General features: G+C 33.6%; 2 protein-coding genes across 3 annotated transcripts in view; both read left to right on the forward strand.

The window, feature by feature from the left end:
* The window catches only part of LOC144965356 (uncharacterized), a 46602-nt gene that overhangs the window by 14876 nt on the left and 3812 nt on the right, over positions 1 to 27914 (forward strand). The gene's annotated exons all lie outside the window — the stretch shown is intronic.
* On the forward strand, positions 1198 to 27665 carry LOC144965355 (cullin-2-like). 2 transcript variants are annotated; one of them, XM_078900605.1, is made up of 21 exons: positions 1198 to 1503; positions 7361 to 7479; positions 8040 to 8142; positions 8709 to 8806; positions 9306 to 9405; positions 10124 to 10206; positions 10656 to 10752; positions 11261 to 11371; positions 12033 to 12195; positions 14909 to 15036; positions 15634 to 15729; positions 16751 to 16825; positions 17373 to 17501; positions 17915 to 18001; positions 18324 to 18470; positions 19323 to 19400; positions 20267 to 20333; positions 21763 to 21959; positions 22424 to 22525; positions 23496 to 23612; positions 25390 to 27665. In XM_078900605.1, exons 2-21 carry the CDS (start codon positions 7361 to 7363, stop codon positions 25519 to 25521), a joined length of 2229 nt encoding a protein of 742 aa, XP_078756731.1. In that variant the 5' UTR covers positions 1198 to 1503; the 3' UTR covers positions 25522 to 27665. The 2 variants fall into 2 exon arrangements, with proteins under 2 accessions (XP_078756731.1, XP_078756732.1); XM_078900606.1 differs by lacking the exon at positions 1198 to 1503 and adding an exon at positions 6539 to 6610 and having other exon boundaries at positions 7361 to 7478; positions 8039 to 8142.

Genomic DNA, 27914 nt, shown 5'->3' on the forward strand with positions numbered 1-27914 from the left:
CTGAAAAATGAAAATGGTATATCCACTAAAACATGGGGGGGGGGGGGGGGGGGGGGGGGGGGGGAAGGGGGGGGGGGGAAGGAGGAGGAGGAGGCCAGCATTCTAAATCAACTATAGTTTGTCTGTGTGTTTGAACATGCATCGGACACTGTTAATGGAGTACTTATGTGACATCAAATTAAATGCATTGATCTTTGAGAAAAGAGTTCTATAACTGATGCAAGATCTCAATGAGAATAAAATCGTTGACTGCGTGTGATCTCTGCAAAATGCATCAAGATCTTTGCAGAAGAATTAGCCCGGTCTATAATCTCCTCTTCTAAGCATGTTTAGACTATAGAAAAGTTCCAAAAGACCGGAAACGTGCAAAAATACAAAACCAATATTTAAAATAACAGGGAGTTAGAGATAGAGCTGAAAATCACCGACCAATGTCCTTGACTTCTGTATCCTGCAAAATCCTAGAGCATATCATTATACACAATAACGTTATGAAACACTTTGTCGAAAAGGACCTACTTACAAATGTTTAATATGAGTTTCACAAAGTAAGGTCATGATAATCACAGCTCATTATCACATGTGCAAACATTGTGTATTATTAATGTTAAGTGACAAACATACATACTATTATTGGACTTAAGAAAAGCTTTTAACAAAGTCCACCACAAGCGCCTTTTCTGATTGTCGTTGAATGTTATGAAATTTCCAATAACATGCACTCATGAATAGCTTCCTTTCTTTCTGTTGTACTCAAAAAGTGATGATGCAAACAAAATATCACCTGTAATTCCTGTTCTATTGGGTGTCCCACAAAGAACATTTTTAGCTTTACTTTTGTTCTTGGTCTATATTATCGATAGCAAAAATAAAAAATCACATACAAAATTTCAAAATACGTGAAGAAAATTAGAGACAACCACGAAAGCTGAATAGCTACGGGCTACAGTGGGCAGCAAATGACATGAGACATCAGATGGACAAATTTTACAACAAAGCTAATAACAGGCAAAACTTTCATCATCATCATCATCATCATCATCATCATCATCTTCTTCTTCTTCTTCTTCTTCTTCTTCTTCTTCTTCTTCTTCTTCTTTATTTATTTATCTTTATTTTTTCACAGATGAAATTAAATATATCGATATAACAAACGATTTGATATAATATTTTCGATACTTTTTTTTTACAAGAATTGTTGTAGTCGGATATTTGTTTAACAAACATGGCTGCCTACTGTCAAATCGTTAAGATTACTGATTGAAGGATGTCACTTTTAATATACTTCCCCAGTATGATGTGGATAATATCTTAAACATTATACCTTTGATTCATCCTTTTTCCAGATCTGTTCAATTATAGAATCAATTTACTGTTTGACTTTTTGTCATTGCAAACTGCTGCCGAAATTGTGGAGTGGTGAGTGAGTTGAGTTTCATTCAGCGTCACAGTCACAGAGTACGGACGGACAGTACAGAACGATTATAGGACACCACAAGAAATGTAAGGCACGATATCTAAATATAAATATATTTGTCATAATTAGATAAAAATAAAGGCGATTTATTTCGATATATTGCTATTTGAACTTGTGCGACAGACTGTCGTCGCCCGTTATTCACAGACGCGTCTCTTTAGTTTAGTCTTTAACTTTAGGTACCTCTATTCTATTCTAGAGAGGTGGGCCTTTGGCCTACCAACCTCCGCTGAACGTCCAACTCGCCTTGAGCATGCATTCACGGAAAATATAAAGATTAAAAAAAAAAAACTACCTCTGTTTCAAAAACTAGCATCTTTCAACTTTCTAAGAAACATTTTGATTTTTCAGAACTTTAGTTTGTTAAAAAATGCCGGCCAATCTGACCTGTGTTGAGTCGAATGAAAACGAAATTTTGTTGTTTACACAGTTCAAAGGAAATGCCGTAAATAAGCTTTCATGGACTTCCTGTGTTGTTTTTACAGTGTCACGTGACCGTTTTGAGAAATTTGTCGTCTGCTACAAATAATTAGACCGGTGGGGGGTAGATATTTTCGTGGAGCAGAAAAAAAGTGAGTATTATTTCTTGTACTTGTAGAGAGGCCTAGGGTCCAACAGCAGTCAAGTTGATTGAATGAAAGAAAAAAGGCCTTTTTTATCCGCCGCCACCACCACCTTGAGAGCCTGGAGGGGGGGGGGGGGTTGCATGCAGACGAAAGGGAGACGTGTCGCTTGGTGACCTTGGTGACGTAGAGCATGTCAAGGATTCTTGCAGGTGTTCTTAACCCTTTAACTTTAACAGCGAAGCTAATTTTTTGCTTTCAGATAATAGTTTGCTTTTATCTTTATTATTACTGTTAACGGGGAATACAGCGTTTCCACCAAGAGAGCAGTCAGACTATCGCAACTCGGACTTCAACTGTCTATAATCGTTTTGCCGTTACTTGTCTTTTTAAGGTAGAAGATTTGGTGTTAGGTCAAAGATCGAATTTCGCCGCTAAAAGGTTGTATTGCTACTAGGTCTGCTCCCCCCCCCCCCCCCCCCCTCCTTTTTTTTTTCTTTTTTTTTTTTCAACTTAGTATTGTTGATTGCTATTTCCTTTTTTATGATTAGCAAGTGCCGTAGGAGTCTCACAGGATGTGGCAATTAACCTTTTGCCAGTGACTCTGATTTTTTTGTTTTCAAATAATAGTCTCCATTTATATTATTTTTTTAACGCAGAAAAAAAACGTTTCCACCATAAGAGCAGTAAGAATATTGATAAAAAGCGCTTTGAGCACGTTGGGTGGATATTGCCCTATATAAAAGCTCAAGTTTTTAAATTGTAATTTGTTTTTTGTCTTTTGATGAAAACGGTAAGCTTTTATTTCCAAGTAAGATTGATATTCGCCTTTAAAAAGTTAAGTTGTTTTGTTTTTTTTAAGGTTTTTTTTGTTTTGTTTTTCAAATGCGGATACGTTGCTTCTTCCTTTTTTTTTCCTCAACTGGCAAACTATCGCTGTACTTACCCGCATGGCTTGCACACACAAAGGGATACATCTAGGTCACAAAACCTTACATCCAGGTCACAAAATCAGACAACCAGGTCACACATCAAGACATCTCCGTTTCGTTTGTTCCAAGATAGCAAAACAAACCAGACGTCTTGGAGTTCGAAAGAGCTTTCCATAAAATATTTGGTATTTGCAAGACCCCCAGACACCAATTCCCGATACAGCTCTTGTGCATGGTTACTTATGACCTTGATTTCTTTTCTACCCACCCCCAAAATCCCACTTATTGAGTGTGTTATAGGCAGAACATAATATATAGCTGGGCTGCCACATGCGTGACTAAATTGGCCAAAGAGAGAATCTATACTTTGGCATTAGACACCCATTACCTGATGTCTTGGTTTTTAATCCTAGCCGAGTGAGAGAAAAGACAAAACAATCATACATGTATCTGCAAACAGCAGAACGTTTTCATTTTACATTGAGATGGGAAGGGGAAGGGATAACACTATGGTAGAGAGAGAGAGAGAGAGAGAGAGAGAGAGAGAGAGAGAGAGAGAGAGAGAGAGAGAGAGAGAGAGAGAGAGAGAGAGAGAGATATGGGCGGGGGGATAGTAAGGGGGAATGGGAAAAGATGAAAGAAACAGCGGTTTTGCCTGATGACGTAGATCAAAGGAATGTTACAGCGGTGTTCACTGAGCGTACTTCGTGAAATTTTAACCTTTTACAGTGACACTGATTTTTTTCTGCATATTGCTTATGCGGAATAAATCGTTTCCACCAAGATAGCAGTAGTAAGAGTATATTTAGACTCAGGCTTCAATTAAACTATAAATCCCAAAGCTTGTCTTTTAATGATAACATTAAGACTAAGATCTGGAGTTTGGGGAGTGTACGCGCGCGGTCACGACAGCGAGGACCATCTATTGCTCGTGTTGCAACGATAAACCAGTTTACGTGTACGTAGATCCTGAGGCTAGATGCCCCGTTACCGTGTACGTAGGCACTCCCAAAAAAAAGAAAGAGACACACACACACACAGTCTCGCATCCGCTACGAACTAATTTTGCGCACCAATTTTTACTGCACTAATGCACCAAATTGCATACCTATCTAGGGACACTTTTTTCCGTATCTTTTTCTCAATAAACTTTTTTAAAAACCTTCGTTATTTTTGTGCGGCACCATTGGAACCAGACGTAAATACACACGATTTCGCGAGGAATGAATCATGAAAATATTTAGGATATAATTTCAAACACAACTTTTGAAATTCATCAAGGATTGTCTAGTACCAAATGTTTTTTGATAGAAAACAAATGCATCTTCAAATCTAAACTGCTTTTGACGGTAAGCGGTAAGTTTTTTATTTATTTTTCTGTCCAAACGAATGATTTGTCCTGGTATGGAAGCTAAGTATTGGTAACACCGGCGCACCTCTCTAGGCTTTTAGGTAAAAAAAAAATCAAATTGGGGATTGAGCTCAATGAAACCTATATCATTATAACATTATAAATTGCTCTTCAACACGATTCTATTGACAACAAAATTTCGAAAATCAGATAAGCAGAAGAAAAGTTATTTTAGTTTAAAGGCTGAAAAATGTTCATTCTTCTATTTGTCATTTTCCTTTGTTTACTGTTTACTGACAGACTTTGTGACCTGAAACTGTTGCAAGGAGTCAGTCCTTCGTAGTTGACGGTTCAGTAACTGCCAAGGAGTCAAATTGGAACTCTTTAGCTGTAAGCTGTGATTTCAGTTGAGCCCTGATCTGCGCACACATAAATCTCGAATCCCGTCACTTTCGTCCATCCATTTATGTGGTTGGAGGTGAGGGGGTTATCCTTGGATCAAAGTGACCTCACCGGAATTTGACGGAAGTTGCTCATAGCCCAGAATCCCATCATCATCACTGCCACTACTACTACAACCACTATCACCACATCACTACCTCAACTACTACAACCACCACCACTACATCATCATCACCACCACTACTACGCTACTTCTACAACCATCATTACCACCAATATTACAACCACCACCACCTTATCATCTACCTCTACTACTACAACCACCACCACCACCTCATCACAACCACTAATACTACCACAACCACCAGCACCATATCATTATCACTACCACTACTACTACACAACCACCACCACCACATCATCATTACCACTACTGCTACAACCACCACCACCACATTATCATCACTATCACTACTACTATAATCACTATAACCACTACAACCACCACCACAATTACCAACTAGCATAGTCCATGACAATAAGAGGAAATGAGAGAGAGAGAGAGAGAGAGAGAGAGAGAGAGAGAGAGAGAGAGAGAGAGAGAGAGAGAGAGAGAGAGAGAGAGAGAGAGAGAGAGAGAGAGAGAGGGAGGGAGGGAGGGAGAGAGAGAGAGAGAGAGAGAATGAGAGTACTGATATTAACGTATCACCCAATACTCCAGGGTAGTTAAGGGTTGAAGATTTACCAATTACCAACTGCACCGGTCTGAGGCCACAAGAGGAAATGAGAAAGAGAAAGAAAATCTTTTTTTTTTTTTCTATTACTAACTATTAGGGTTAGCTTGATGTCTGAGGGTTTTTTCTTTTCAATCAGGGTTAGTTGTAGATCGTAGCAAAGGTCCTAGGGTTTATTTTTTTTCTTCTTATTAGGGTTAGTTAAAGATACTAGGTTTATTTTTTCCTAGGGTTAGTTAAAGGAACAGTTGGGTTGTTTCCCTTAGTTCGAGGAATTCTAGGAAGTCCTCCCCGCATGTGCAATCAACAAGTTATTCAGACTCAAGTCTGAATAGTCTCCTTTGGCAGTATAGGTTGTGTTTTTTGTATTTTAAATTTGTTTATTTCAATTATTGACAAAAACATAATAAGATTTTTGCAAATGAAAATAACAATAATGGTATAATAACTATCAACAGGTAGTAAGTACAAACTTGAGCTTTTTTATACATAGTGCAATAGCCACTAAACATGCTCAAACTCAAAGCACACAAGGGGTCCCTGGTCAACAGCAACACGTAATATGGGAAAAGACTCCTGTAAGGTGATTTTACATTTTTATCTGATAGAGATAATGCTGTTCATGGCCAGGTACTCATTTTACATCTGAATCTGAGTAAGGTGAGAGTGTAATTAAAGAGCCTTTTCCAAACTATGCGCGCCCAGAATAGGGTTCAAACCCAGAACCTTCAAATCCAAAGGTAAGTGGCATACCACAAGACAACAAAATCACTTTCGTTGACATGAAAGACAAAATTTTTGATCAATTGAAAGTCAAGTTAGATATTAAAAAGAAAGGACTTCTAAAGTTCCATTCAAAAGGAACAAAAGTCTGTCACATTACTGTGGAAGGCTTTTCTAACAACTTACAGGATGAGTATATAAAATCAGGACAATATAATACATATTTGATTGTGTTTGACAGGCAGTAAACCGTCTACTGTCTGAAGAAGAGGTATCAGCTGAATTATGGGCAATTTCTTCTGAAGTCTTCTTCTACTTCTATCAGTTCAACCCTCAGCCCACTGCCCACACTGTGTCCACCTTGTGTTTGTGCACACACATTGGAGTTTGAGTCCAAATAGCCACAGGACCTATTCGGACTCGAGTCAGTAAGTTGGTCTCAAGTGACACAAAAAGAAAATAAACAGTGCTAAAATGCCAAATTCCAACTCCTTTTAAAAAATTTTCTTTCAAGCCAAATGGCATCAATAAAATGCAAATTTTTGACATTTTCAAGGAAAAAGTAAAACTTGCATTTCCGACTCTTTTTTCTTTTTCTTTCATTTCAATAAGTAGGACACTTATTAATCAGCAAATCACTACTACAACCACCACCAACATCATATTGTGATCACTACCAATACTTCTACATCTATGCTTGTAACATGTCAAACGATACACAACATTACAGATTAGGCCACAGTTTGCCTCTTGTGTTTCATACATTAGTCATTAGTTTATAGCAAATAAATGCCAGAAGTAACAATCTTTTTGTTCCCTTGACTATTTTGATTAAAAATAATTTAACTGCCAATTTTCATACCATTTGTATGGTTTTTTTTTTGCTTGTTGATTATGAATACAGTTACCCACTACTGACAGAGGTAAGGCATGTGTGTGGGCTGATATAGCCTTTCCATGTCTCATATATGGTGGTTTCTGAGAGCCTCTTCTCTGGTATAACATCTGCCAAATCTGGTTTGGGAAGTATTTCCCAGGGTGAATGGGAATGAAGTCTTGTACAGGTTCATAGTGGGAAAAGGCTGAATGTCTCTTTAGGGAGTGTTTTGATATTGGAGGACCTAGGGTTGGAATGTGTTGTCTATAATCTATTTTCTCTCTCTCTTTTTTTTTTTCAGATGTCTCTAAAACCAAGAAGAGTTGACTTCTCAGCCTCTTGGAAGCTAATTCGGGAAACTCTAGAAGGGGTGATAACCTGCGGAGCTGTTCAAAGAGTGATTTGGAACGAGAGGTTTTCATATCCTTTTTTAAGTGTGCCAATAGTTAACATTGCATTTCTGCATACCCTTTTGCATGATAAAATGATCTTTATAATATTGTTTCTTATTTGATTTTTCGTTTGGTTCCTGGGCCCAAATAGTTTTAAATAAAAAAAAACATCCATGGGAGCACAAGGATTTGCATAAAGCTGGCCATAGACAGATAGAATGCTTTATAATAATAAATAAATAAATGGCATTTTTGAACATACAGTTAGATATGATGTCCAATAACATTTTACCTAATGGCAAAATGGGATGTGATAATTGATGTATGAATCAAATAGCCCTTATTAATATTTATTATTTATTTGTTTCTGTATATTTATGTGTTGTTTTTTTTAAAGATTAATTAATTTATGAATGGATTAATTTAAAAATAGTTTCTTTCTCTGTTTATTTATTTATTTATTTATTTTTTAAGCAAGAATAACTTTATAAACATATTTATTTAGTAAGTATGAATTTATAAGCTTCAAAAAATGCTTTCTACAAAAAGAAATGCTGCATAGTATGTCATGTTTCCTTAACAACTCACTGATGTATATAAATTATGCACGGCAGTCCCAGAGCCTCATGGGGACAGTCTTTATAAATGCACCAAAGAGTTCTTGGAGGAACATGTCAAAAAGTTGTTGAAGGTAAGTTATCTTCTCTAATTGGCTTATTGATATACTTCTTTTAACTGTATCTATTGGATTTGTGAACATTATGTTAATAGTATTGGTATTACGATGTTGTCAGATAATAGTAGTAGTCCTTCAGAGCCAATATGCCCATGAGGCCGGAGTTTACCCCGGTTTCTATAGTGTGAAATGGACAAAGGCAATAACTTGCTACCCTTTGTTAGGACAATAGTCTATCTCAAATTACTTTCTGCTAGATTTAACAGACCCAGCTACCCAGTCACTGTTGGGTGGACAGGGGGTCAGAAAAAATTCTTGACTTCATATGGGATTGACCTCGGTCTCTTTGCGTGTGAAGTGAGTGCTGTACCGACCAAGCTATCGGGGGACCCCCGATGTCATTAGATAAGCAAATTTAATTATCAGTCATCTCCTCCTTCCTTTCCATTATGTCTTTTTGTTGCATTCTTTCATTTAAAAAAATAATTTTTGGAAGTCTTTAGTCTTGCTTATTAATAGGATCTCACATTTTTATAGATGATTTTGATATTCTTTTTAAACCTTTTTTTTTCTCCCTACAGGAAATAAACGATGGTGGAGAAGAAAACATGCTTGAGTTATATCACAAACATTGGGATCTGTACAATACAGGTGCAAGCTATCTGAATCAGCTCTATGGGTGAGATATTAATCAGCAGTTGTACAGTTTAATTGTTGGTTGTGCTCCCTGAAAATGTCATGAAAAACAGGATGGAAAGTTGGCAACTGTCATTACACTTGAGGACAGATAAGTCAATGTCCATGATTAGATTAAATAAATAAAAAAAAATAGATATCTACTCTTCACATCAATTAAATGTTAGTCAATTTAAATGACTGAGCTGTGAAATATAGATATATCACATCCTGTTGGATTCCAATGCAACAGTGCAATAAGTGGGCCTTGGGTGCAAAACTGCATCAACTTATAGATCACTTTCTATTATTAGAAAGAATAGGATAGCATATCCCTAATTATTGTTATTATTATTATTATTATCATTATTATTATTATTACTATTATTATTATTATTATTATTATTATTATTATTATTATTATTATTATTATTATTATTATTATTATTATTATTATTATTATTATTATTATTATTATTATTATTATTATTATTCCATTTCAGATATTTGAACAATACTTACATCAAAAAGCAAAGAATTTCTGATGCTGATATTACTTATGGTATATACTCTGATGCTGATTGTTTGTTAGAAATGGGAGAGGTAAGTTGGTGTTGTATCAATGAGAAACAATAAGTGATTATAGAAAGCTCTTGATACTTTGCTACAATGAAGATAATTGTGGAAAATGGAATTTCATCCAGATAAATGTGAGGTTTTGAAAAGCAGAAATAAAAACTCTGAAACAAAACATGCAAAATTCTAGTAATTTTTATTGGGAAACAAAAATTCAATGGATTAAAGCAAGCTTCAAGTAGGAAAACAGCTTCGTAGGCTTTCAAGATGCCCAATATCAAAATGTTTAAATAAAAATATTTTAAAAGCATCATCCAACAAAAGCAAAGAATGGAAGGAAATCAATTTGTATTATAGACCATTCTATAATAAGAAAAGCATAATTTAGGTTGATTTTTACCTATATGATTTTTTGTCATATGTGCGGCTATGTGGTCTTGTGGTATGACACTCGCTTTCGGATCAGAAGATCCTGGGTTTGAGTCTCCTCGGTGCATAGTTGAGTCCTTGGAAAAGACTCTTTACTCACATTCTCTCACCGTACTCAGGTGTAAAATGAGTACCTGGCTATTAACAGCATTGTCTCTGTCCGAAAAAAAATTATATTGACAGGCGTCATGTCCTGTTCTACATGTTAAGTGTTGCTGTTGGCCAGGGACCCCTTGTAAAGCGCTTTGAGCAAGTTTAGTGGATATTGCACTGTATCAAAGCTCAATTAAAAATTTTTTTTTGCCCTTAATTGCAGCTTGCTAAAGACACATGGAAAACACTTATGATTGATCCATTGAAAGACAAACTTGTACAGTTAGTGTTACAGGAAATAACCAAGTAAGCTCAAAAATTATGGGTGACCTGTTATATGTTCTGTTGCATCAAACTTTTTTTGTTCTTCATCCTTCCACCTATTCTCTTTAATTCTGTCAATAGGTCAAGAAATATTTTGAACATACACTTAGATATGATGTCCAATAACATTTTACCTAATGGCAAAATGGGATATGATAATTGATGTATGAATCAAATAGCCCTTATTAATATTTATTATTTATTTGTTTCTGTATATTTATGTGTTTTTTTTAAAGATTAATTAATTTATGAATGGATTAATTTAAAAATAGTTTCTTTCTCTGTTTTCTTTCTTTCTTTCTTTCTTTCTTTATTATTTAAGCAAGAATAACTTTATAAGTGATTTTAAGATGGCCATCTTGTATATGTTATATTTGTTTTAATACAATGGCTTTGTTGCTTTTTTAATAAATTTTTTTTTTTAATCCCAGAGATCGTCATGGATATAATGTGAACCAGACAGTAATACACAGTGTTGTCACTTCTCTTGTAGATGTGTCAGAATATAAAAAGAAAAATCCATTGGAGGTATTATTGGCAACAAATGCGTTGGCAATTATGTTTATACCGATTCAATTTTAATGTTGTGATTATTACTGCTCAGAGTTGATTTTTATATTCAAATGAAAGTCACTCGAGGATGGAGCAGATCTGTAAATTTTCAGACTTTTAAATGATTTTTCAGTCTTCCAACTGTCAACATTGAGACCCTTATTATTATAAGGTATTCGAGACCAAAATTTATATTGATTTTTACAGATATATAAGACTTTATCTTTAACTATGTGTTGATAAATAATTAGGACAGTAAAAGGTATTTAAGATGTTAAACATTTTTTAAAAAGTTATGCAGTTTAGAAATCATGAAATAAAATATACTCTTTGGCAATGCAAAAATCCTTTTTTTTTTGAGATCTCACTGTAGGAAGCAGTGGGTAATCTTGTAGAAGCCACCATAGTTTCTTATGAATGGACTGGTGTTTCACATTGCCATTGGTACAATGACCTCATCGATATCCAATAAATTTTTTTTCAGCTTTACCAGGCCGTGTTTGAAAATCCCTTTTTGAAACAGACAGGAGACTTCTATCGTCAAGAAACAGCGAGACTGAAAGCCGAGTGCTCATGTCCAGAATACTTAGAGAAAGTAATACCCATTTTTAAAGTCTGGATTGTATTTGTTGTTGTTGTTGTTGTTGTTGTCATTATTGATATTAATTATTATCACCATTAACAATTTCTGGGTAATTGAAAAAAAAAATAGATTAATGATGCTCTGATATCATGTCTGGATTTAAATTTTATTAGAATAATGTAAACATTTACAAGATGACTGTACATTATAAATGTAGCAGAACAATACCATGTCTCAAAATTCACAATTACATATGATTTCCAGTTTAGACAAGATGAATTGAGGTAGTTTTTCTCATAAGACTTATGTTGATATAAATAGCAATAAGTTCCTAGCTTTTGATTAACCGATTCCAGTTCCTTCTTCACAAAAAAGATACCACGAGAAAAGGAATGGATATTTTTGTGAAGCATGTTGAGCACGTTTAGTGGATATATTGCACAATATAAAAGCTCATTATGACACTAACTATTCATTGTCAAAGAATATTTGAAATAGGCTCTATGCAATCCGTCTATATACTCATTTTGATTTAAAGTATAGACTGTCATTTAGTTTGTTCTCCCTTTTTAAGAACTTTTAAGATTTGATTTTGGGTGTTTTATGATTCAGGTTAGTTTTCAGTTCATTTTTCAATGCTTGTTTAAATTTTAAAACACATTTATCTTATCAGGTGATACAAAAGCTGGATAATGAAAACTTTCGAAGTCGTAAATTTCTACACAGTACGTCCTATAAAAAAGTCACCACAGAAGTACAAAGTAGGATGGTTGCAGATATAATAAGTTACCTTCATGGGGAATGTAAAGATATGGTCATCAATGAACAGAAAAGGGGTAAGTTTACAATGATGTAGGTTCTCATTTTCCTACAATCTGCAGTATTAAGTATTTTTGAAATGTCTCTCAGATTTCCTTATTTATTATTATTTTTTAAAACCTCTTTTTTCTCTTCACTGAATAGATACATTTTGGCTACAGAAATTGTGGTAGTGAACAAAATTCTATTATTGAATTATATTCATACCCTGAATGCATTGATTTGAAATTAAAGAGCGTATAATTTGGCTCATTATTGACTCATTGCTTAATATTAGCCTCAGAGTTTAACATTTTTTTGGATGGGATGTGAAAATTGATTTGCATAATTCACAATTATTACCGTAATAGGCCCTGATGGGAGAGGGAAATATGCATGTAAGAATGACATTGGGACAAATTCTATGGTGTTGTGGGTTCCAGTAGCGGAACAAGAATTTTAATAATTGACCCCTCAAATTGTTGCCTTGTAGTTTTTCCAAATTTTATTATTGTTTTGTTTTTTAAAATCCATTTATTTGGTTTTGCTGCTTTCAGTTTCAAGTGTTTCACTGCATTATGTAATAAGGGAGAAATCACTTTAATATGTCTGTAAATCTTAGAAATGTTAAAAATTTAAATGCATTTATAGTTTTGAAAGGCCTATTTTAAAAACAAATCGTTTAAGGTTCCAGATTTCGTGATCCATAATTTTGATGCCTCTCTTGTACAATCACCATTGCTTTTTTGATACAATAGATTAAAAAAGAATCATAATAAACCCATGATGCCACACAAAAAAAAAAAAGCAGCAAAGTATCATCATAATACTATGTTATTTTTTATAAGAGAATATACTTCCTTTATTCTCTCATGTTAGCAACTTAAGAAAAAGAATACACACCATATATCAGAATATTTCAGCCTTGATCCTCTTCTTCTTTAATAAAAACAAGAGTATTAAGCAGCACAATATTCACTTGATTGAATTTTTAAATGTGTTGTTATGTGACTAATGTATTGATGTTTTTGATGCCCATTTTATGCTCTTAATGGTTTGATATTGGTTGAGTCTGTCTCACAATGTTGTTGTTACCTGGGTAAACAAAGTCCTGTTTTGCTTTTTTTTAATATAGTGCCATGAGGTTTTGACGAAGGGCGCTATAACAATATGCTTTTTATTATTATTATTATTATTATTATTATTATTATTATTATTATTATTATTATTATTATTATTATTATTATTATTATTATTATTATTATTATTATTATTACAGCATTTGCTTTCATTGAATAATAAAGGAATTCCTCCATGTTTTAACTGAGAAATACAATAATATGGTAGTCGATGGTTTAGGTCATAAATAAGAGCTGAAAAACATTATCACCTCAGTTTGTAAATCACACATATAATGGTGTGTATAAAGTGTTCAATGAATACCCAGAATGCATTATATTTCAGTGATGATAATCTTCCTTGGATTTCCGGGATTTCGGAAATTTCTCAGAAAATTTCCGCTGAATTTGCCGTGTCAGGTCAGAATGAATGGTGCCAAATATCACAATGGACACAGGACCAGTGGTGGTCTTTGATTAGTTGATGGCCGAAAAGGAAGGGGAGGGATAAATGGGTACAGATTTTTTTTTCTGTTGTGGGTGCCTATAGCCTTTTCAATTTATCTCTCTCTCTCTCTCTTTCTCTCTCTCTCTCTCTCTCTCTCTCTCTCTCTCTCTCTCTCTGTCTCTCTCTCTCTCTCCTTTCTTTTTGATAAAGAATTCACTAGATCAATTCATAAACTATTCTCGTTAAGAAACCCCCCCCCCCCTCTCTCTCTCTCTCTCTCTCTCTCTCTCTCTCTCTCTCTCTCTCTGTGCTCACTCTCTCTCTCTCTTTCCCTTATCCATATTATTTCTTTTTCAACCATCCATGAAATCATGTTGGCATAGGAGATAATACATTACAATAAAGCAATAGTGATTGGCTTAGTTTAAAATCATTTTTTTTAACCTATGGTTTGAAATTTTTGAGAGATTCTTGGGTTGTATTTATAAGCTGCCTAACCACTAGGTTTCGGCAACAAAGATATTGTAGCCTGCTTGATAAAGTAAATAATAAAAAAGCAACCCAAAATCAACACTTTCTCCCTTTTGTTTCGGTCAAAAGTTTATCACCTCTTGATGCAGCGAGCGATTTGAACAATATTGTAGGCCTTTTTAAAATTGTTCTGTGGAATTGAATGTTTACAAAAGTAAATTTATGTCAAATCATAAGAATGGATTTGCATTAGTAGTAGTAATATATTACATAATACAAAACTATGACAGTTCCGGTTATTTTTAGATTTTGCTTGTGTTTGATCGATAGACCTAGACATTTTCCTACTCTTTGACAAATTGCTATTTTCATCACTGATATTTCATAAACTTTACATTTTACCCTGGATCAGCATTCATCTTGGATGCATTCTCAAGTTTCCCCTTTAAGAGTCTTACACATTCACATTACTAGAAAGTTTTATGCTTGTATCTTAAATAGTTTTTGAGAAATATTGACAAGTGTACTAATTTGACCCCAATTTGACCCCTTTTCCTTGAATTTTATAAAATATTGCACCGGAAAATGTATCAAAGGGCCCTAAACTGGCTCAGAAGCTTATTGTCATCACATAAATGACCAAAAAATAACCATTTTACTGAAAATTTGTATTTGGGAGTTTATCCTGTCCTTAAAAACTGTCATGTCTGCCAGATATGTCCAATATGTACCAGCTCCTCAAGTCAATTAACAAGGGCCTTGATAAATTGGTAAAGGAAATGGAGGAACATATCAAGACACAAGGCTTAAGTGCTGTCAGCAGTCGAAAGAATGATCCAGGAGTGAGTAGAAGCTCCAGTTTTAGTTCCTCTTTATCAAATTTAGATTAAAAAAAAGTTTTGATCCACAATTCTAGGTGAGACAGCATTGTCTTGTCTGAATTTTTGCTGATAAACATACAATATAATATATAAAATTCCATTTATTCATCCCAAAGAAGAAATTTTTCTTTAGGGTCTATTCCAAGGGAAGACTGGAATAACCCAGGCGTCAGTTGCAGTGCAGCAACTCAAAGTGAGATAGGGCAAGGTGATGGGTATTCGAATTTAACACTTTTAGGGTTCAAAGCATACTGCTGAGCCAAGCTGCGCCCCCCCCCCCCCCCCCCCCCCCCCCCAGGAAGGCATCATAAATTTATTGTTTAAAAAAAAAACTTTAAAAAAAATTGTTTTATACATGTCGGAATGTCGACAATATTAGCCAGATTGTGACAATCATTTTTATTGAGAAAAATATTAATATGTAAATAAGACTTTTGTGTTTGTAGTTTTATTATTTTAGTTTTTTGACAAAAGATGATGATTGTTCTAACAAATTAGAGTTTAAAAGCTTAGGTATGAATTGTATATCATTGATTTTCCTGCTTTATATTTCTGTAGTTTGTGGATGCCATGCTAACGGTCCACTCCAAATACAAAGAGCTAATCCAAGAAGTGTTCAGCAACGACAAGGCCTTTACCGGTGCCTTGGATAAGGTTTGTATTCCAAATAAATGGGAGAAAGATGGGATCAGGATGGAGAAGGGGATGCACCTCATGTACTTAAATTAAAAACTATGTTATCCAGTCAAAAGTTTAAAATATAGAAAGTGAATATGATACATATATTGCTCACTTTCCCCTGTCTATATTTTATTCTTCTCATCTCATCCTCTCTCCCCTATATATGTAATACTTATACTATATTCAGTGTGACTCTCTGTGTAGTGACAATTTTTGATTGCATGTTCTCCCTCTGATTGCATTGTCCATATGATGTTTTGAAATAGAGAGTTAAGAAAATTTCCAATAAGAGTGTCAGGCTATACGATTTTTCCTGCGTCAATTATGTAGAGAAAATTCCGTTCCCTGGGATTTTATCCGGATTTGCAAGTTTCCCAATTGGAGAGATTCCCTTTTTCGAGGGCTCAATGTATATATGAGTCACATTTACTTTCTATAGTTTCTTTACATTGTGTGCTTAATTCAAGAGTTATTTTAGTGATAGAATTAAAATACATATGCTGCTCTATTGTTTAGGCCCAAGGAATTAGAGTACATGCATGCTGTTATTTCTTAGAACAGACATTAACAATTGATTTTTGCCCTTTGGTAGAATTTTGGCCCATTGCAAAGCGCTTTGTACAGGATGTAAATTTGTCCCAATCTCCAGTTCAGTGAGTGAAAAAGGATTTTAAAAAGTGCTTTCATAGAATCAAAGGCATTTTCTTCAATGTCCCACCTACCATTTTAGTTCTTTACTTTTGAATGAAAATGAGGTTTATAATGTCAGTTCTGTTTTCGTTTGTTCACCTTTTTTTTTTTTGTCTTTAAAAAAATTAAACTGTATAGTAATTAGTGAAATTTCCATTTCCCCCCCCCCCCCCCCTTTTTTTGTTGTTGTTGTTGTTGTCATATATCTCATTTAAATATCTGGCATAAATAAAATTGAAAATACAGTACTCTAATTTGTGTAATGACTAACCATTGTGTATTCATTTCTTTAATTGATTTGTAGGCTTCTTCAGCTGTGATAAATAAGGCATCAATTTCCAGCGAGTCTTCAAATTCATCCTCCAAAGCCCCTGAATTGGTAAAAAAAAAATGCTTTTACTATTGATTCTCAGTATTTATTCTCTGTGTAAAAAATACTTTTATCTAGTAGCTCTTTGAAAGATTAAATTATATGATTTAGCATAATGCAAATGTATATTATGAAAACTTTGAATCCTTTGCTTTTATATACACATGTGCAAAAGTAAATTAAATAAAATAGAATAAAAATAATAGAATTCCCTCTATTCATCCCATAGGGGAAATTTATCTCTAGGGTCTATTCCAAGGGAATACTATAATAGCCCAGGGGTCAGTCGCATTGCAGTGCTGCAAATTGAGCGAAGGTGAAGTGATTGATTCAAGGCCACACAGTGCAGCGGGGGGTGATCGAGCCTAGATGAAAGAGTCTGTCTATCATATTGGTGTAAGCCAGTGGTGATGTTGCACAGATTTTTAATGTTGGCAGAGCTGTGCACTATTCTATTGTCGCAAAAATATGTTTATTTCATTTTGTAATCAAGTTGATTTTTTAAATGTCTTTTGAAATTTCTAATGTTAATATTTCTCTGCCTTGTTTTCAATAGTTAGCCAAGTATTGTGATAATTTGCTCAAGAAAAGCACGAAAGGAGTTGGGGATACAGAAATTGATGACAAGTTATCTGGCAGTATTACAATCTTTAAATATCTAGAAGATAAAGATGTCTTTCAAAGGGTGAGTCAAGTCAGGTGATATTTAAATATGGGAACAGTTTTTAGTCCATCAACAGGTTTGCTTTTAATAGGGGGATTTAAGCCTATTTAAGGAAGAAACTTCAGAGAGCCACATTTGATATTTTAACTTGACAAATAAATTTAGAATGGAAAACAGTCAAAATGTGATGTAGACTCTATTTCTTAAATATTATTAATCCAATAGCATCCACTTAGTAGTTGAATAGCATCAATAATAAGAGAAAAGAAATGAGAATAATTTATTATGAAAGTATTCTTTTCGTGTAAATAAAATAGATGCTACTCTTCAATTGGATAAATGGATTACTCATCATTTTGTTCGTGTAGCAGATTTGTATTGATTTTATTATAAGATGTCACTGCTTTTTCATAAAACACCATTTTTAATTACAGTTTTACTCTCGGTATTTGGCAAGACGTCTTATATATAGTCAGTCAGCCAGCATGGATGCAGAGGAAAGCATGATTACCAAATTAAAGGTGAGAAATTCTGGTCCCTTATTTGTAAGCCTTTATTTAAATAAAATGTTTTATGATATATCAAAATCTATAACTTTAGTAAATTGAAAATTTTAATTTACAAAGGCAGTTTTCAGATATTATTTTTCATGTTGCGTCCATGTAAGAATATCACTTACACAGAAGAGGTATTGGTATAAGACTTAGATATGAACTGGTGTTTCATTTATAGGAGTATAATGAAGTTCTCGTAAATGTAATTGTTATCAATGTCTTTTGGTGACTTTGAAGTTTTTCTTCTGTTTAAATTTGTTTATCTTCACATTGTTCAATTGTTCAACAGCAAGCCTGTGGTTATGAATTCACCAGCAAGTTACATCGAATGTTCACAGACGTCAGTGTCAGTGGTGATCTGGTCAACAACTTTAACCAATTCATCAGGAATAGAGAGGTCAATTTGGGAATCAGCTTTACAATTCTTGTCTTTCAGGTGATTTCATTCATTTGATTCTTCTTTATAACAAACCTTATTCATCTCCTCCATCACATCTTCTAAAGCAATTTTTATTAACATGATATAATTAAACAAATGTTCATTGGTGGAGATATTGACCAGACCTAGTAAATTCCAGTGTGGTTAATTTAACATTGATACAGTACAACATTCACACCCCCCCCCCCCCCCCCCCTCCTCCCCCCCAACCAAGAAAACAGGTAAAAGAAATTAACCAAGTAACCCCACCCCACTTCAATGGGATCATAAAAATGAGAGCATATTCTTGTACAGTTCATTACAGTTTGTCACTTGTTTTACAGTAGTGTTCATACATGTGTCAATACATAGATTTTTCCAATTAAACAGCGCTCAAGCATCAACTGGATCATCATTGGCTATTCAGGGGATGCATTATATTGCATTCAATTTCCTGAATTGTAGCAGTTCTTTCACTGTTCCACATGATGTTATATTTTTTATTTTATAAAGTGAAAATATACAAAGTCCATCATTTTTGTAAACCTGATGCTAAATTGATGTATTGGAATAGCATGGAAGTTAATTTGACTTGATTCCATGATATATCAGATTTAAAAAAAAAGTTTCTCTGCATTAAATGTGTAGCTGGATCTAATTTTTAAAAAAAAAAAACACCAACAAGAAACTGTGTAGATGACCAGCCATCTTTCCAATGAGTAACAAGTAACTATTTCTATCCATTTCATAAAATAAAAGGGTTTATATTTTGGCTAGTTTGAATTTAAAATTCTAAAAGATAATTTTTTATAAGTATATTGTCATTTGATGTGTTTGATTTAAGAATACGCCTCATTTTTCTTGTTTCAGGCTGGAGCGTGGCCAATCACACAACAAAATAGCATCACTTTTCATATACCATCAGAGTTGGAGTACAGTGTTCAACTGGTATGTAGATTTAGATAAATACTTTGTGTCATTGGTCCAAAAACAGCTTAGAGGCATTATTACTTCAATTTCTAACTTGGCTATTAGCAATAATTAAACATGGTTTTCATTTAGTTAAATTTGACATTTTTCGGATTCAGTACAGAAAATATCTGAAAATATTTTATTTTAATCACCATGGTGTATCTAAATTGATATATGCCACATTTATTTTAAAGCATCCAAAAATGATGATTGTTTTTATTTTTAATACAAAGAGGAAACCCCATGTCCTGTGTTGATTTATAGAGTGTTATATCATAGCCTTTGGCAGATTTATATTGTGATTGTATTTAAAGATCTTTTCAAGTGTGAATCAGATATAATCCTGTCATAAATTATGTTTGGAAAGGGGTTACTTTCTAGGTAAATATATTTCAATGAGTACTTTAATCTTTTTTTCTCCCGTTTTTTTGGGGGTTTTTTTTGGACACAATTTTATAGCAGTGTCAAAACTCTCCAATGTTCTTCACAAGAGATGCTTATCCTAATTTCTATCAATCAAATTACAATAGATTTATAAAATGTCATTTAAATTTATGTACGAATTTAAAGTTGAAAAGTGGCTTTTTAAAAATAGTGTCAAAATCTCTAAAGGCCAATATTTAAATTATGGAAGTGAATTTCAGATCACTTGATTATGCCTCTTTTGAATTAAATCTATATATTTCATGTAGTTTTCATCCTCTGATTCATCACAAGTGCTACTTTACGATAATAACACTATCCTTTTAAAAACTTTCCAATCGGATTGTCAACAAAAGTAATATCTGAATACAAATTTTCATATCTCACATTAGCAGAACTTTTATTTCTGTCTTTCTTAGTTTGAAAGATTCTACCACAACAGGTTCAATGGCAGAAAACTGACATGGATGCAGTCTCACAGTACAGGTAAATTCTATATGAAAATCACATCAACATTTATGAAACCTATATTGCTGTCCAAAGGATTGAAAACAACTTTGAAGTGTATAGGAAATTGTAATATGCATAGTTTATCCGGCAAGTGTGTATTTAGGCACGAGTCACTAATTCATTCAGTCGAATACTGGTTTTGAGTATACTTAAAAGAATCTTGATACCTATTGCTCTCTTTGTAGCACTGCATTGGTGCCAATGCCTGGGATATCTTGGTCTAAGGAAAAAGACTATGTGTGCTTGTATTATATAGGCACACACAGTCTTTTCCCTTAAGACAACAGATATAATTTATTTTTTATTCACTTATTTATTAATGTATCAAAGCTGCAGTACTTTAGCAGACCTACCGATCTTTTTGGGGTTTACATTGGTCAAATTATAATTCTGTCTTCCATATTCAGATATTTCAATCAGACTTCTGAGAAAATCTAAGTTATATTGTTTTTAAAAATTATTTTCTGTGTATTTTGGATTTCTTTGAAATATTGGGATGATTCTGTTGTGTCAAACATTTTTCTCTGATAAATGGGAAAATCATTAAATGGATTTGTAATCTGTTGAATAGTCGAACCCAGTCTGTTGTGATTGAGGATAAATCATCCCATCCAGCCCTTTCAGAATTTGTCATCCCAAAGGGCTCTGTTATTTGGTCTATTCTATTCTTATTGTATAGAAATGATTTAGCAGACAAATTAACATCAAAGGTATGGTAATTTTTGCCCTCAAAAATGAAAAATAATCAAGAGATATCCAAATTAAACGCATGATAGACTAATTTATACAATTGAATTATCGTTTGTTTAAGACTAGGTATATCCAAGTTCTTAAACCCATAATGATATGAAAGGCCATCATGATATGAAAGGCCCTCAATGGCAATTGTCTTCATCCTACTTAGGACATTTTCAATGCTGATAGATTGCCTTTTGTACATAGGACTCCAAATGCAATTGCCATAATCAAGGATTGGTCAAATGAAAGATCTGTACACATTTTTATAATTTTGTGCCAAAGACATCAAATACTTACAGGAAGTGAAATGTCCTTATGCTTATTCTTGTCCTTGTTTGTATAATAGTAATGTGTTCCTGATATCATGTTTTGTTGTGGATTTGGTTTTTAATTTACAGCTCATGAACCGATTAATTTTCTTCCTTTTGGCAAATTAGCATGATATACTATCATCACCCACTATTGAAAGATATGTCGACATCTACTCACTCAGATACAGTAATTTGTAACACTTGTATCTTATGTAAAAGTCTAAATAATAAATTAACAAATAAATGTTAATGTATAGGATAATTAATCTTTTTTTTTTTTTGTTATCAGACCTTTTTGGTGCATGTCTAACTTTAAAAAAAAATTTTTTTCTCTGTTCTGTTGCTCTTTCATTCAGTTGAAATCAAGTTGAGCTACCTGAAGAAACCATACATTGTGTCGATGAGTACCTTCCAAATGGCTTGCCTTTTACCCTTTGAGGTGTCAGATGAACAACATTTCTCTGAGATCAAAGAGAGCACTAATCTCCCCGAGAAGGAACTTGTCAAACAGATGCAGTCACTTGTGGATTCTAAGTTGGTCATTGTAGCAGAGGTGAGTCAAAGTTGTTACACTGGCTTAACTTATTTCCTTTTTATCTGTGACTTTAAGGGCGATTTTTTTTTTTTCGAATGCATTAAGTAATTGGTCAAAAAGTTTGGAATGTTATTTGGTTTGTTTTTAAAATATATTATTTATTAATTTTTTTTTAGAAAAAAAAAGATGATGCAGTTGAACATCTGCTCAACATGAGAGTTTTTGGGATTTATTTATGGCATTGGTTTTCCAAATCTAAATGTATTTAAAACTACGTATGATTTATGATTGCCTTTGGGGGGACATATCCAAGTCAAAAGTTTTCCAAATGACAACAGCACTCTCTTCATTGGCAGCAATGAAAAAAATAAATTACTGTTACAATTCTGGGCAACTTTGTGTTAGCTCATTTTATTCTGTGAACAACTTTGATGCTGTATATGATGCTTAAACTAGTGCTACTTTCTGTACAATCGTTTCAGGGTCCTGTGAATGAAAATTCAATGTTCCATTTGAATATGAATTACAGTAACAAAAGAACGAAGTTTAAGATCATGGCAGCAGTGCAGAAAGAAACACCACAGGTTTGTAGGATCTTAAACATTTGTTTCTGTAAATACATTAGAACACAAGGTCAATAATTCTATATATTTTGTTGTTTTGTTTTTCTCCCCAATATTAAATTAAAATTTGAATAAGGGACATTATTTTCTGTTAACTAATACATAGTTGTTTGAAAAAAGAAAATCAAATGAAAGATTTTTCAACTGAGGTGTAAATACAATAGATGAAATGGTGATATCCATTTTTTTCCTTTCCTTTTTTGTTTCTTTTATGTCATTTCCTTAAGATGAGGTCAAGTCGACAAATCACCATGTGCAAACTTCATTATACTGAAAAAGTGATTATATTTTGATCTCCTTGTTTTAAAATCACCTTACAATAATGAAAGAATTGGTGATATCCAAAGATGCCTATTGAAAAGTGTATATATCTGGCCTTGCGATTAAATACATTTTAAAAATGAGAAATATGCATCAAGATAAGGTGAATATGCATGCAAAAAAGAGTAAAATATGAAAAAAAAAAATGCAAATTACTCGTCCTAAAAATTATGTCCAATAAAAAATTGAAAGAAAAAAATTGACTCTTTGTGTAAAGATTTGAAGAATTATTTGACATGCCATGAGCATTACGCAAGGATACATAGATACATTTATTACATTATGATCCAGGACACATGTTAAGTAAGAGCTTTAAATTTAAATTTGAAATGGCTTGAATTCACAAAATTAACAAACTTATCATTGTTAGAGCTAGCGACTTGCTAATTAGAAATATGCTTTGGTTTATTTCTACAAATTAGAAATATCGTTATACAAAATCACTTGTTCTTCCATTGTTGCCTTCAACTGTGATGTCAAGTAGCTAATTCTTATAGCATCACTGGATAATTTGTAAAGAGAGATATTAATGTTTTTTGCCAAGGCCTAAAATAAACTCTTCCAACTCTTCAACATGAACTTTTCATCAAATGATTGGTCCATTCCTCAGGAAGTGGAAGCTACCCATTGTGCTGTGGATGAGGACAGGAAGTTGTATCTTCAAGCAGCCATAGTTAGAATCATGAAGGCACGCAAGACAATCAAGCACAATGAATTGATCCATGAGGTATAGTATTGTATAATTTAATAGCACAGTGATAGTTTGGTAAACTTACATATCTCTACCAAGCAATTTGTCTCTCCAGATTATGTGTCTTTTACATTATCATCCCCACCCCTACTACTACAACCACCACATCATCATACCTACCCCACTACTACTGCAACAACCACCACATCATTATGTATGGGTCTTGATCTACGCGCTGAAAAATTTCCCCCTTTTTTGTGACCAGTCATTCTCATCCCTGTGTGATATTAAATGCTCTCCATTGTAACTGCGTCTCTGTGCTCTGTGGAGACAGTAAGAGTAAGATGTAATGACTGGTTGAAATCGAGGCCATTCCTTGAAGGGATAAAGGAAATCGTAGTATTTAGTCAGGATATTTTTTAAAAAGTTTATTTGTTGCGCTAATTTGTTTTTGTGGCTTTTCATCTCTAAATCAATACTTTTTGACAAAATAAACAAGTTGGATTACTATACCACATGGCTCATTAGGTTTTTCATATACCAAATGTTTATGTGGCCAAAAAGATAGAAAAGAAAATAAGAAATATAGATAAATAAATGAATATAATTACAAAACGAATAAACAAATATATAGATAAATGGATAAATAAATAAGTGAATGTAAAGGTAAATAGATGAGAATAAACAAGTCAATAGATTACCACACATTTATTTGATTTAAGAATAGCATTCAGACTCACTTGTTCTGCACTGTGCAATATTTTGATTTGGATTGGAAATGATGCATTCTATGGTCATACCTCATTTTGTAAATTTCGGTTTGAAAACTGTGATTTTAGTGGCGTTTATCATTGTATGAATTTGGTTTGGAAGGCATATGAATTTAGTCTAGAAAAGGTGAATGGCAGTTTTATTTGTGGAAATGCCTTTTAAAATTATTGGAAGACAAAAATTCATTCTTAGATTATATTCTTTAAATAACAATACATTCTTAATTATATAATAGTTTTATTTTAATCTATCAAATTTATTCTCCTTCCTTTGTTTTTCCTATATAAACCCTGTTGGGATTTTCCAAAATAGGGAAGCAATTTGAATCGTTTTATTGAGGCAATTGGAAGTGTATATGGATTTTGGTCTTAGCATTGGCTAATAAGAGCTTGTAAGTCAAGCATCAGCAAGATGAACATGTATAGATACTTAGTGGAAGGGAATATAACCATGCTTCTCGGACAGTCGTCAGAATATAAATAACTGCAGTTAGTGATAAACTAAGCATAGATGGTATTCATTTGAGGAAAATACTCATTTGTTCTAATGCCTGATCAATCATACCATCATAGAAAACCACGTGTAACTGTTAACTTTTACAGTCTGATAAAAACTACTGAGAACTAATATACAACTAGCGGTTGGAAACAATGATAGGGGGGGGGGGGGGGGGGGGGGGGGGGGGGGGGGGGGGAGGGGGCAGAGTGATGTCAAATTCCTTCATTCTATTGTTCATAGACGACCAGCTATATTTGTCTGAGTAAGCTGGAGGGTATATCACAAATGCTGCGTTTTAATTGGTCAAACATCTACTGGTTAATTATTTGTGTTGGGTTAGTTGCAAGGTTACTTCATTCTACGAACAGAGGACAATACCCACCATTGGTTGATGCCTACCATATTTGTGGTCACCTTTTGCCTCATTACATTTTTTCTTTGTCATTAAAGACCAAAGAGCTTTTGCAAGTGCTTATTTACTATCTGCCTCTTCCTGGACACCATTGAAATAGACTTTTCTTTTTCTTTTCACGATTTGTTTTAGGTGATAAAGCAAGCCACGTCTCGATTCAGCCCCAACATCAGTATGATCAAGAAAAGCATAGAGTCACTAATAGATAAGGAATACTTGAAGCGAGAAACTGGAACAACAGACCTGTACAGTTACATAGCTTAACAAAGAGCCTTCTATTAGTAATTTATATTTGGCTGCCTTTTGACTTGATTAACTTTGTTACAGTCTGTGCACATGGATTTGTATTGGTTTGTATGTGAGTATGTATGTGAGTGTTAAGTATGTATATGTTAAAATGATGGGGCAGATTGCTCATGTTTTGTATGTGAAATTTTGAAAGGGTTATGGCTGTCTCTTTCAGAGACGGGGGGGCACTGGAAACAAATAGACATTTACGAAAAGATATATACACACACACATATATATATATATATATATATATATATATATATATATATATATATATATATATATATATATATATATATATATATATATATATATATATATATATATATGTGTGTGTGTGTGATATGTCATTACGGCTTTGTATCTGTCTATATATCCCCCCCCTCCAAATGTCTATCTCTCTCTCCCTCTCTCTCTCTCTCTCTCTCTCTCTCTCTCGCTCTCTCTCTCTCTCTCTCTCTCTCTCTCTCTCTCTCTCTCTCTCTCTCTCTCTCTCTCTCTCTCTCTCTCTCTCTCTCTCTCTCTCTCTCAAATGGGTTGATTTTTTTTTCTTTGAATACTAGTTCAGCAAGAGTCTATATTTTATTTTAAAGTAATTAAAATGGGATTAATTTCCATTGCAACAGTGTGCTTCATTGTGAGAGCTCTTTAGTTACCCCTCCATAAAGATAAGAACTTTTCTATAACCAGTTCTGACATGCTTGACTCTAAAATTATGTTTTCCTTATCTGGCAAGTTTGGCATAATGAAAATTGTTTTTTATTTTGAGAATAGGAATCAGAAGACAATTATACGTTTTCTCATTCTTTGTTTCCATTCTCACAGTTGATTAAGCAAAGGTAGTGCATCAGGGCCTAACGTAGGGCTGTTTAAATCAAATCTTGTATCTCTGAATCTTGTATTCCATTCAACCTCTTGCACACTCCCTAAGAGAGTGGAGACAATACATTGATAAGGCATAATTAATATAGAAAATTTGAGGAGAGATTTTTGAAAAAAGGTACTCTCAAACCAACTTAACATTTACAGACAGGAAATAAAGAAGGATGGGTGATACATGACTTTTACCAGATTTAAAGAGGAACAAATAAAATAACATTAACTAGATTGAAACACCACTGCAGATAGAAATGTGACCGGGCTTGGAAGAAAGAAAGAAATCAAATGATAATCTTGGAAATGCAGGTTTCTCCTTTATACATATTATATCTAGATGAGTTTACATTTCATGCTTCTTCTATTTGGTTTTGATATTGTTTTCTATCTCCCCCCACCCCTTTGCTCTATTTAATTGTCAAAGGTGATAGAGGATTGCAGCCATATATATTTTATGTGTTTGTACATGTGTGTATCTGGGTGGGGATCCTGACCTCCCATAGCGGGCAGGGAGGTACATACTGTGTCTTCTATCCCCTTATATCTGTTTTCCAACATGCTTTCTATCTTTGTCTTGGAATGAAATTACTTGGTTTTGTCCTGGCCCTGTTTGGGGTCCTGGCTGGGAGGGAAACAGTCAAATGCATAGTTATTGTTTTGGGAGATGATATTTTTTTCCTTGTAAATCATCTCTTCATTATGTATTATTTTATGTGTTATTTTAAATGTATAATGTAAGTATTTGAGTGTGTCCCTCTTTGTTGGATTTTGTGCTTGTGTCTGGATGAGACTTGTAGGTGATTTCAAACTAAGTACATTGGTGGTATGCTCTTGGAATTTACATCTGATCCCTATTTGTTCCCAGCTCCCCTTTGTCTTACTTTCTCTTGAGTGCTTTAATTGTAATTCTAGAACTTTTTACTATCCCATTTTCTTCCTTTTTACTGGCGCTGATATAACCTAAATGTGTTGCAAGCGCCGTAAAACCCTTAAAAACAAACAAACATGTGTGTATGGGGAAGGTTGACTTAGTGTGTGTATTTATGATGTGTGTGTGTGTGTGTGTGTGTGTGTGTGTGTGTGTGTGTGTGTGTGAGAGAGGGAGAGAAGGAAAGAGAGGGCATTGTGTAAATAACCAAGAATATAACGCAGAGTATCATGTACAGTTTGATTCTAGTTGAGTTTATAATGAATACGGTATATTGTAATACAATGACATAAATCTTGTTTTCTATTTAATATACGAGTCTTTTGTCTTTTTTTGTAAATTTGTTATTTAGTTCGGAAAGAGTTAGAAATAATTATAAAATTAAAGATTAACCTGTATTGGTTGTTTACAAAGTCTCTAATTTTAAGATATTATTGTGTGCTGTAAACTAGTATAATGTCAGTTGGTGATAAATTTGAAAATAATCGTCATATACCTGATTGATTCTTTATTTAAAATTTTTTTTTTTGAAACAGGGATGTTATAAACCCCAAATTTTCAA

The sequence above is a fragment of the Berghia stephanieae genome, chromosome 2, assembly GCF_034508935.2.
Source record: "Berghia stephanieae isolate SIO BIC M18660-M18661 chromosome 2, UCSD_Bste_1.3, whole genome shotgun sequence".
In the NCBI taxonomy this organism is placed as follows: domain Eukaryota; kingdom Metazoa; phylum Mollusca; class Gastropoda; order Nudibranchia; family Aeolidiidae; genus Berghia; species Berghia stephanieae.

Bases quoted from the DNA above. Each gene is read 5' to 3' on its own strand.
- LOC144965355 (XM_078900605.1), top strand. From the start codon at position 7,361: ATGTCTCTAAAACCAAGAAGAGTTGACTTCTCAGCCTCTTGGAAGCTA. The intron at 10,753-11,260 runs GTATTATTGGCA...ATTTTTTTTCAG, and splicing joins AAAAGAAAAATCCATTGGAG to CTTTACCAGGCCGTGTTTGA. The intron at 20,334-21,762 runs GTAAATTCTATA...TCTTTCATTCAG, and splicing joins GATGCAGTCTCACAGTACAG to TTGAAATCAAGTTGAGCTAC.